The sequence below is a fragment of the Dromaius novaehollandiae genome, chromosome Z (genome assembly GCF_036370855.1).
Source record: "Dromaius novaehollandiae isolate bDroNov1 chromosome Z, bDroNov1.hap1, whole genome shotgun sequence".
NCBI lineage: Eukaryota > Metazoa > Chordata > Aves > Casuariiformes > Dromaiidae > Dromaius > Dromaius novaehollandiae.
The window spans coordinates 24136672-24148743 of record NC_088132.1 but is presented as its reverse complement, the minus strand read 5'-3'; the positions used below and the strand labels follow the sequence as shown (position 1 = coordinate 24148743).

The 12072-nt window shown below is 37.6% G+C and overlaps 1 protein-coding gene across 4 annotated transcripts in view; it reads left to right on the top strand.

The window, feature by feature from the left end:
• Positions 1–12072, top strand: part of APBA1 (amyloid beta precursor protein binding family A member 1) — a 99304-nt gene that overhangs the window by 69543 nt on the left and 17689 nt on the right. For all 4 annotated transcript variants that reach the window (XM_064502451.1, XM_064502453.1, XM_064502452.1 and 1 more), the window contains 3 exons: positions 1892–1993; positions 5549–5588; positions 8579–8724. In XM_064502451.1, the coding sequence (XP_064358521.1) occupies positions 1892–1993; positions 5549–5588; positions 8579–8724 (288 nt within the window). The remainder of the gene's footprint in view (positions 1–1891; positions 1994–5548; positions 5589–8578; positions 8725–12072) is intronic.

Sequence of the window (12072 nt, the reverse complement as noted above, 5' to 3'; positions counted from 1 at the left end):
AAAGGGGGGGGTAATTTTGTTTTCATGTTTTGTTGAATATCTGTTTAGAGAAACTTGCAGAACTTAGATTTTTGTAGCCAGGTATTTCACAGAACAGCTCAATGTGCCAGCTGGAGTGGAGGCATAGCAGGAAGGAGCTCCTAGATGAGAGCTGCTGCCAGCTCAGAGCCCCAGAAGCGTAGCTATATTTGATAACACTAGTTGGCTTAGAGAAGAGCCATATTGTGTTGTGAAACTAGAAAAGTACAATTTGATTGTTTTACAGTCAGTGATAAACTGTTGAGTTGGGAAGGCTGGGACCAAACTTCCTACATCAGAGGAGACTGAAGAATTGCAGGGCTGCTGAGCTAAAAGCTCAGCTTGATAATTAAATGCTAAAGCTTTCTTTGAAAATTCGTAGTGTGGTTGGTGCACTGACTTGTTTTGCGAGTACCTCCGAAAGATCTGCTTTTGAAACACCTGCTGGGTTAAAGCTTTATACTGTTTTACATCTTGGTGTCCTTCATTAATTCCATGCTCTTGTGTCATATTTGCACTACAATTCTCCCTGCTCTCAACTTTACATACCTAGCTATGGCTTTGCAGTGTTAGCAGCATTCATTAGGAATCAGCTATTATTCAACAGCCTTTCCCATACTGGCTTGCCAAGATATTTGCTGATGGGTCACACAGAGATATGAATTTTATGATACTTGCTTTCTGTGCTGTTTTTTTGTTTTGGGATTTTGAAAACCTTTTCTTTCTTTTTCTTTTCTTGTTTTTTTTTTAACCTTTCACCCAGGTAAGGCTATTACTGAAGGGTACATAAGAACTTTCCCCTTCTGTCGTAATTTATGGTAGGGAGTTACTGAGAAAATTATTTGAAAGACAATTTCTCTATTGAAATTACCCTTCATGAAAGGAGAAAAATTAGGAAATCTGGTCTAGAGAATCTGTGAAATACTAAGATCATAACAGGAACCATGAAATGTTTTCCATGGTTGTATGGTATCTAAAATGAGGAATCGTAGTCCTTGGTTATACTGGTATCGAAGAGTCTTTGAATACGCTGAGAAGTCCTTGAACACATTTGCATTACCCTGTACAATTTATAAAAGCTGTTTTTTAAGACAATGGGATAACATTTATGGACAACCACTGCAGCCTGCCTCTGCTTAGATTAATTTAATTTAGCAGTTCAGGTTAATCATGATGATACCTGAGAGCCTGTGTATTTGCAGGGGAATCCCAGTTTGAGTCCCTTGTCCTCCTTCCCCAATTTGACAGCTGAGAATAAAATGAACTTCAGCTGAATCCCTGTTCCCTGGTCATGGTCAATTTACCTTTCTGTCATTGCAGCTTAATTCCATCTCGATGACTTTGTCTTTTCTTTTCTGGAATGTCAGAGTTCTAGGAGGTTGGTCTGCACTGCTCACTGCTTCCAGTAAGCTCAGAATAATTTACCTGCATGCAGATGTGTGCACTTGTGCAAGTGAAAATGCTGCAACTGCAGCTGAATTGGATTGCTGACAGTTAAGTGTAAGCATTTAGCCCAATACTGGAGCCCCCACCCAAAAATATGGTTTTATGACACGCTTTTTGGGTGAATGGTATTTGCCACTGGCTACGGACTTTAATTTTACCACCTGCTTGCTTTTGTATGTTATTGACAAAAAAAGCATACTTTTCTGTACAGGCTTAGTTTTTAAGTCCACTGGGTTACTGAGAGAGACGTGATAATTATGATAAAAATGCAGAGCTGTAACATTTCAAAAAGCATTTGTCCTATTTTGTTTTCCTTTTTTTTTTCTCATGTCTTACTTCCACTGCCAAATTACAGGAAAATATGAGAGAAGAATTTCTATATTGGTCCCTCAAATGATTATTTAACTTTTTTTCTTGCCATGTCTAGTCTCCATCTCCAGATTCCTCCTCACCTCGAGGTGCCGAATCATCAAACAGGCAACATCACCAGGATGCCTGCAGTACAACGGAGCCCTCCACTAATAAAGAGGTAGAGTGAAATCTTTCTAAAAGCCGCAGTCTTGTTCTTGCTGCTGATGCCTGCTTGTTTTCCTTGCCCCCTTGTGTCTGTGCAGTCCCTTCTCTCCTAACCAAAACTTTGACAAACCTGAAAAACGGGTTTGCAGTTCCCTTCCCATGTGCTTGCCTGGCTGTCTGAGTCTCTAACATACTTACGGCTGTTCATCATCGCGTTTCTGATCCTGTGTTTGGCTGCTGCAAAGTTCGCTTGACAGGCTGGGAGGTATTGACTTACTGCAGAACAGCCAACCTGACCTCTGTATTAGAGGCCTAATGGCCTCTAATGGAAGGAGCCCTTTTTTAAATCCTGCAGAATGTCTTCCCGCAAAGAAAATAATGTTTCTCAGCAAGGTGAATAAGCTTGCTTAAATAAAAACTAATCAGGTAGTAATTTTTGCTGCTTGCCATATTACTTTTATACAAGCTGACCTGTTGGAAGAACTAAGTGATTTGGTAACTGTGGTTCACAGTCAGGATTTAGCAGTTCCTGACTCCAGGCTCCTCAAAATCAAGCTAAATCCCCCCTCGCCTCCTTTTTAAACTCATCTGAGAGCTTTTCACCCTGCAATAGTTCCCCCAGAACAAAATGAGATTGCCTCAGTGGAACTTCTCACAGTGTGAAAAGGAAATAATTTGTCATTTAAAAAATATTTAGATCAGTGTAGACTGGCTGGCTCTGTAGGCAGCAAAAGCTGCAAATATCTGAGTTTTTTGCTTTTTAAACTTTAATAAATCTAAAGTGGAGAAGAATCTTGGAAACCATTAGTCACAGTAGCTAACAAGATACCATATTGTTATGGATAGCAATGCATGAGTTACCTTCCAGCATGACAAAGCTGGGCTACTATTACTGGAAATACTGATTAAAATTCAATCATTAAATAATAGTCCATGCTTTTTCTTTTGTTATCATCAAGGGGTAAAAAAGCTTTCAACATATATATATTTGTGCCAGTTTATGTTTGCATTTAGAAGATGACGGAGGCTTTCGAAAGTCCTAAGACAAGAAATTCTTAATTTCTGCTGTGCCAAAGCCTTCAACAGTGGTCTGTGTCTTTACTTATTTGTCTGCAATATTCCGAGCTTGTTCTAGCCTTTTGCTTTCTTTACTTTACTTATTTTGTCACTGTATGCATATTCTGACCCTTAGATATCATTAAACGTACTCAAAGGAAAAAAATATCAAGATGCTACTCATTTCAGTCTTTAGTATGTGACCACATGTAGTGTTAGAAGTAGTAAAACAGATTTCACAGTAGGGTGTGTTAGGCTGTTATATTTCCCTCAGATAAGCAATAGTGCTCTGCTTTAGTAGTTCACTTGCAAAAGTAACAATGACAAAGCATTATTTTGGGGAACAGCTTTTAGGTCTTAACAAAACCATTTTTAAAGTACAGATGTTATAATACTTGGCTGAAAGGCAACGAGATTAACAAGAGTAATAAAATATTAATGAGCTAGCTATTTCATTATTCATAGGTATGTAAAATGAGAAGGTGTAGATTTCATTTTTTTCAGTAACTTTACCTTGCTGTTGCCATGGTCTTAGCAGAATGTCTTTTGATGTCAGTAATAAAAAAAAATTGTTTGTATGTAGAGCTTTTGCAATAAAAGCATATATTGATGTTAGTTTACACTGTTTTATCTTGGAAGGGATTTGTATTAACTAGTCAGATTGTTGAGTAGTTGTCAAACTTGTAATTACAAACTTTGGGCAGGTCTTGAGCCTGTTTATGTAAAAAGTGTACTTTGGAAAGGGCATTCCTGTGGGTAAGTTGTCTCTGTTTTTCTCAAGCATTCGGTGGATTTGTTCTCTAGGCCTGTCAACAGTCCAGACATTCAATTTTCCTCCTAGCAGAACATCAGTAGCAATTGAACACAATTGTTGGAGTCTATACAGGAGGTCCAGTAAAAATAGTCATTGCAGATAGAAGAGCTGCAGAGCAGCTTCTCCTAATTTGAAAATAATTATCTGTGTCCTCACAGCGGTTGATTTCCATTAAATGCCTTGGCAGTAGGAGGTCAGTGTTTAGTGACAACTTCATTTATGCTAGTGCTCTCTCTGATGGAGAACTTTCCTTGTTTTGTAGTACATCTTAGTCATTTTCACAAGGAACAGCAACTATTCTAGGGCTGTGCAGGCTCTGCTCTCTGCATCATGCACATTTTGTTTCTCTGACACAAGCTGCTTTATTTTATAGCAAGGCCTGTGTAATTGGTTGAAAAATATTACTTATTTGTCACATCTTTGTAATAATAAATGAAAAAGCCTCATGGGGTTAGTCACTTAACCTGTTGCGTAACTGTGACCTTCCTGATTTCCCAATTTTTTACACTAACACATGGAACCTAGTAAGTCATGTGCCATAAAGGAAAATAATTTAGCATATATGTGAATGTATAAATGCAGCTGGAACTTGCCTAACACTTTGGACATTGTCCTGATCGTACTTGGATCCTATTTTAATACAACTATATTGAGCAGTCATTGGAGGAGTTTACAGTCTGCTGTACATTCCTTAAAGCTTTGTAATCCTTGGTTTATCAAAAACTTTTATCTGCAACATGTGTGAAAACACCATATATTTCTAATCACCTGTTGCCATCTATACACTGACACATGGAATATTCTTTGATACAATTTCCTGTGTGGGTATGTTATTGATTATAACAAAATGGTTTCCTCGCTGAAGTTGTAGTTTTCAGATGTTTGATGTGTTACCCACAGAGTCTTTCATAGAAGTTACAGTTGGAAGTAAGGCATTGCTTTAGTCTGTGTATTTACAAATGCAGGGCAGTTTTTTGTTGTTGTTGTTGTTAGTTTACCTTCTATGAAATTAAGACTATCAGATTCTTTACTTGATATAGTAAGGAAAATATAAATGCCCTTGCTCAGTTTTCACTGTCCAAATCAAGTGCATGTGTATGTGTCTTTTTGTGTAAACATAATTGGTGGAGTAGTGTTACTAAATTCATTTGCCCCACAGAGTACAGGTTACTGCCTAACCTGTTGAAATTTGGAAAGTTATATGTAGATTGTAGGACATGAGGGATACATTTAAGATCAGACCTAATGAATAAAAAAAAATTGGTTTATGATTAACTGGCTGGGCTGATGGTTTCAGTCATGAGTAATGAGACTACTGAGTCATCTTACAGACTTCTAAAAGTGTTTATATGTAGTTGGAAAATCCAGTGTCTAGGAGACATGATGTATTTTTCTGTGTACCTCTGCTGTTAGTAAAAACAGAGCACTGATTGGTAGACAGGAAATATGCTACTGAACACCAGCAAGTAGTTGAAAACTGAGTGCAGCATATTGCCTGATAGATGAACATGCTAATGCAATATATTGTACTTAGGGATAATAGCCTCTAATGACTAGTCAGAGTAATATAATTCTTAATAAACTGTAGTCTGTGTTTGCTAATAACTATGACTAATCTTTTTTTTGGCATGAAGAAATTTTTAATGCATATTGGTGCATGCTTTGTTCTGTTTGAAATCCTGTTTGTCTTAATTACAGTCCAGAAAAAGCTTGGCTTCATTTCCAACCTATGTTGAAGGTAAGATATAGAACTTCTAAATATTTTATCATATATCCAAAGAACTCCAGTATTTGTAATGTATGAAATTTTATTTTTATTTGTTGAATAGAAAAACTAAGAGGATTGGATGATCTGATTTAGGTTAAATTGAGTCCAATCTGGAGCTTGAACTAAACCCTGCTAGGCTCTTTTGGAAGTTGAGAAACATACATCTTTTATTTTTTGGCATTTCATTCATAGTTTCTGTCCCAGTTCTGCTGGGTTTTTATCAGTGTCAGTTAAAACACCACTAAAACATTTTTCATGGAATTCACACAGCACATGTGAATGTGTGTGGACAATGAGCTATTGTTCTGACAAGGTTAGGCAAGATGACTGTAATGATCTTTCTAGCATTGAAATCTAATTGGCCAGCCTGTGAGAGGAAATCATCCTGGCTTTACAGCTACTTATCCTCTAATTAAATAGAGCTTCCTGTCTCAGACTCAGGGTTGCACTTGTGCTCTTGCTAAACTTACTCAGAACAATGTGAAAAGCAGGTTTTCTGCTACATGAGCTTCTGTTAGCTTTTGTATGATTCTTCATTCTGTGTATACAAAGAGACTGCATGCTGTAACAGTTACTTCATTACGAGTGCATGACAGAAAATTCAAAGATTGTTTTGCTATTTTGCCCTGACAGCAGTTGTGCCCCATGCTTTATAAAATGGCAGAAATAAAGCTGATGTGGTGTTTCATTTGGAATGTCTTGGAATTCCCTGAGTTGCTTTGCAGTGTGCTATGTTTAAAGATTATATGATCATTCTCTTTAGACTGTAAAATTGATCATTGGTTTAGTGTTCAATGTATGTGCTGCACATTTTGGAATCTATAACCAGATCGTCAGCTACTGTAAATTTCATATGTTGAGTGAGCTTTGGAAATACACAATAATGAAGGATCAGTCTCGGAATTAAAATTCATCTCCAGGAGGCAGCCTTCTCTATCAAGGGCAATCTTAAAGCATCCTCCCCCCTTAATTTTTTTTTAAACTGAACTTTTCTTAGATATTGGTCTTTTGGGAAAGTGCTTAAAAAAACATGTACATACTGTGTGTATGTTCACTTCCAGTGACAGCAGAGAACACTCCTTTTCCATTTTTGAGTGTGGTTCCTTCCTGAAGTCTTATCTGCACCTCTTTCAACCTTCATTTGTTTTTTGTGGTTTTATCAAGAAGTGTACTAAAAAGGGTTTGGAAATGGAAGTAATGATAAGGCCTTTAAATGTAGAGTAACAAATAACAGCATTTAAAATGCTGTGGGGTTACAGGACTGGAAGAGTGCACAAATATGCAGCACTTCCAGGTGCATAAATCTCCCTAAGAGAAAAAATGTATTTATTTGGATCATATACTTGAATGTGACTAGTTCATTTTGAGGGGTGTCCAGGTACATAGTATCTGATCAGATTCTGCACGTTCAAGATGAGTATCTCAAAACTGCTAGTTGTACATTTTCGTATTTAGAAAAGAACACAGCAGGGAAAAGCTCATGTTAAGATTTGTATATGTACTTGTATGTGTGTATCGTTTGAGTAGTTTTTATATACATATATATATATATATACACACACATGCACACAGTATGTATCTATTAATATATTTAGATATATAATTGTTTACATATATTAATGTAGTTATGTTATATAGTTATATTAATATACAATTAGTTAATATCTAGTTAGTTAATATATATTTTAACTACTCAAATTACACATTTTTTCATATATCTGTAGTTAATAATGACCTTTATTTCTTTGGGGCTGTGGTTATTCATGCTCATTTTGAGCGCTTGTTAATCTCTTTATTAAATAGAACAAAATTGGCATTCTGAATAGTGTTAGACTTTGTGTCCCCATCACCACGTAAATGTCTGAGGATAACTCTTGAACTGATAAACACTCCATTTTGATGTTTTAGGTTTTTTGCTTTGCAAAAAAGAAACCAAAAACAGTTTACATTTTTGGTGATAAAATATTGATGCTTATAGCATTCTCTGAAATGATTTGCATTTTGACTGGTCTTGAACATAGATTCTTTTTCCTTACTTGTAACAAAAGAAGAAGCTTCTTACATAAACGAACATGCCTTTCGAATCATAACAATGTTAACGTCTAGGGAGAAATACCCAATGCTTTGTAGATACAATCTCCAAACACCACAAACCTGAAGTTCATAAATACTGTTTTATAAAGACTTAAAGTTTTAGATGCTGAATACTTCTTCAACTTTCCACAGAAGCTGACAGAAGTTAAATCATTAAGAATCTTGCAGGACCAAGACAATAGGCTTTTTGTTCCAGCCCGAGAGAGCCCATGCTCTGTATATTTAACAACAAAATTTTTGTTTATTCTTCCAGTCATTGTCCTTGTTGTGACAAACCATGAATTTTAAGGGACTGTGGCATAAAAGTACTTTCCTTAATTGGGAGTTGATGCTACCAGCCCTTTCTGTAAGGGGAAGTGTTGCACCTGTAAAGCACTTTGGGGAGATTCCTTGCCTGCTGTAGTAGCTATGGCTACTAAGCAAGTGAGCAAGTTGCTGATGGCTGTTTTTAAATCACGCCCTTCCAGCCCTCTTTCTGTCTGTGACTGTATCTCAACTGTGATGTGTTTATGCTAGTCAAAATTACAAGGCTATTGGTAGTGGAGGAAGGAACAACTGAATACCCAAGCCTCTTTGTAAGAGCAAAAACTCTCAGAGGTTATTTTGCCCAAGGGTGATGCCTGCCTCACAAGAGCATGAGCTATCGTGAGAGATGGGTTGGATTAACAATTACAGCTTCTGCTGGGGATATGTTGAGAGCATTTGCTCAATATTCTGTACCTTTGAAAGAACTGGTTGCCATGTCGTCATGCTAAACCACAGTAGAGCACTTACAGCCATCAGGTGCAGGCTCAAGTAGTCAGAGTGCTGCTGTTGTGCCATGGTTCAATATGATTTTCTTCAGTGATTTCTTTCCTGTGTTACAGTTCCTGGACCTTGTGATCCTGAAGACTTAATTGATGGAATCATTTTTGCTGCCAATTACCTTGGCTCTACTCAACTCCTTTCAGATAAAACTCCCTCCAAGAATGTGAGAATGATGCAGGCTCAGGAAGCTGTCAGCAGGATCAAGGTGAGGAATGACTCCTGCTACTTCTCATGCTGGTGTCTTACAGTGGCAGATCTGAATTTTTTTAAGTATGCGGTAGTCTTCTCATGTTGGGTTATCTGGTTTTTAGAAAGGTTAAGTGCCTGATCTTGCTTTCTGCAAGCGCTGGTTTTATGCTGCAGAATGATAAGGAATCACTTTAATTACCTACAGTGCTACTTGTTTTCTGTACTATAAGCCAAAATCTAAAGCAGCTGGTGTTCTAAGTTACATGTTACCTAGGTGCTGAGAGAAAACAGGTTTAGGGAAAAACTAATGCTGTAGTTGCTTCTGGTCTAGCATTTGATCAAAACTGTGCTCTTTATGGCCGTGTTGTGTATAGTAGTTCCTTACCTCATAGCAGATGGTATGGAGATGTATGGAGAAAATAGCGTTTTTCATGAAATCTGAAATATTCACTACACTTCCTTGAAAACAGAAATGCCCACTGATATCTGTATGGGCAGGGATATGGGATGGCTGTTCTCCTGTATTGTAAGCTGACAATGGTGACGTCAATGGATATTATGATGTGTGGCTGAAATATTGCGCTATCACAGAGGATGCTGCAGTCTTAAGATAAACTCCCCTGCCCTGATGCACTGCTGCAGAGTGGGCTTACAGTTTCATGTAGCTTCTCCTAATTCAGCTACCCAACATAATCTGAAAGTTTTCATGGGATTATTATTTACATGCTTTTCTTTTGCACAGTTTGTTAGGCTCCAACTTAAACTCTATGTGTACAATAATGTAAAAGAGAGAAACGGAGAGAACATGTTAGCACAGTCAATAGCACTGTCTATTAAGGTCTCCTGATGCTTCCTACAGTCATTGTTCCTCCTCATATTTTTCATGCCAGGTGCCCACTTCAGTCTGTGCATGAACTTTTAGAGGGATACTCCAGCTAGAACCATTTAAACACTTCCAGAAGTTGTAATTTTGCCCATGTTCAAATATATATAAGTTCTCATAACCTTGTCTCTGAAAATCACCAGCTGTCTAGTGCTAGAGGAGGAACTAGAGGAGGTACATTTGACAGGGAAGTAGCCTTTCCGTTACAGATAAGTCTTTCTCCACCTTTGTAGGATCCTGCCAACATTTAGAGAAATAATAAGCCTTTTGAAAAACAGTGATTTGTGTGTGCTCAGTGGTGACAGTGGTTTCAGTACCATTTTCTTAAACACTCTGCAGTCAGTAAGCTTTCCCAAGTCTGATGCTTGTAGTCTTAATGAGAGTTGTGTGTGCAATACTCCTTGAGTGGTTCTTCCCACTTTTACAGCTGAGACTTTTCCTTACAGTGTCTGCTCCTTTCTTACTCTGGGTGCAAGTAAGGCTGTGCCTATCTGTGTTTATTAGTCCCCACATCTCCTTTCCTGACACTTGGATGCATGGTAGAGAAGTTACCTGATTTGAATGCAGATGAAACAAAAGGTAAGCTAGGGAAGGGAGAGAAATAAGGACTTCGATGAGACTGGATCTAGGAGGGAAGCGTGACTGGAAGGTGAAAGGAACAGTTAGGACCAGCTGTGATAGAAAACTGGTGGTGGGAGCTGGAAGGCTCAGGAAAGTTGGGCCAGGGGCTGAGCATGAGGTTTGCATCCAGGAGGCTGAGCACGTGTGGGAGAACAGTAAGAGACAAGGACTAAAGGAAGGTGATAGAGAAAACCAGGACAAAAATGGATTGATTTAGAACTGGCTGTGTGAGGTAGAAGAGCATAGAATCTTTCTTAGATATTAACTGTGTTTCTTAGAATTTCATTAACAGAATACAGCTCTTTCCAAGGGCTCTATTTTGCCCCAGCACCTCTTTGTCTCAACACAGAAGAAATCTGCTTAGCTCATTTCACCCATCAAACCGATAGTTTATATACCAAACAAATGAACAGGTGTGCACATACTTGGTTGTCAGGGTGGAGACCCAAGTAGTTGCATTATTGACCTGGTAAGACCCTAGCTTGTGCACATGAATTTTCTGAAACTGTGAGTAAATTTCAGAAGATTGATTGCTTGCTGCTTGGCACATATTACCACTGCACACTTCTTCCACAGATACTGCTTTTCAGCTTCTAGGAGAACTTCAGGAAATGTGAATAGCCCTGGGCCTTAGGATCTCTGGTTTGTTAGATTTGGTTTTGGCTATTTTTTTTAGTTATTGTCACAAAATTTACTTAGTGATGACTTGATTATGACAGATGGAGTTCCTGCTGCCAATTGCACCGTTGCTCAAGACAGCATTTAGCCCAGAAGTTTAAAATGTTGCCTACCCAGTGCTGATGGTACTTGCATCCTACTCATGTTTGTTTATGGAGTGTGTAAGGTGTTGCATGTGAAACATTTCTCTACGGTTACAGGCGACAAAGGTTGTGAATTAAGACTGATCATTTAAAAACTTACAGAAGTGAAACTAAGAACATGAAAAAGAACATGCCTTTGTTTAAGGCATGCTGCTATGCACACTTTCCATTTAAATCAACATGTACTGTTAGGTTCATGCATCTGAATATATTCCTTTTTAGTTTAATAATCCCTAGTAATGCCTCCTTTTAGCAGAGCCTTTAGACCGCACATTCAGCCATTTAGAATTTGAACAGATTTTACAAATATTTCTCCATACTTTTTATTTACCTGAGTATCCCCTCAGTTAAAGCAGAAAAGAGACTTGAGGCTTTTTTTCCTGCTTAGGTGCTTTTATCCGTGAAGTCCAGTCCAGCGAAGTTAAAAGATGCAGTGCTTTGAAGGCATTCATCAAACTTTTTTGACTTGATGTTTCCACTTAAATGTGCTTCTCCATTCACTGTTTTCTGACTGTAGTCTCCTTTTCCTCAAACAGCAAGGAAAGAAACACCTTTCCATGTTTTACTTTGGCTGAATCCATTTAATACTTACACCAGTTTAGAAAAGTTAATGTTCACAGTTACAGTTCACAACTGATCTGTGCAGAATAGCAGTTATGTTTTGCATATAAAACAACAATTAACTTTTGTTTTTATTCTTCATCAGATTTGAACAGTTTTAGATGCCAGCTGATGTAATTACTGAAAGTAATAGAAGATAGAATACATATGTGAAAATCATTTAATATCTTGTATATTATTGTTTATAAAGGGCCATCTGGAATTCTCTGGGCTGCAGTACATTTTTTGTAGACGTTAAATGAGTTACGTGTATTTAATCCATCCCTCTAGCATAAGTGGAAGTTTGCTGCTTTTTTTAAAAAAAAATATTTTGGAAATAGCAACTAGATACGTAGTCACATTTTACTTACCTGCACTTACCTTAAATGAATTATTTGAACTCTATATATTTAAGAAATAGTATTTCATTTAGATTAGG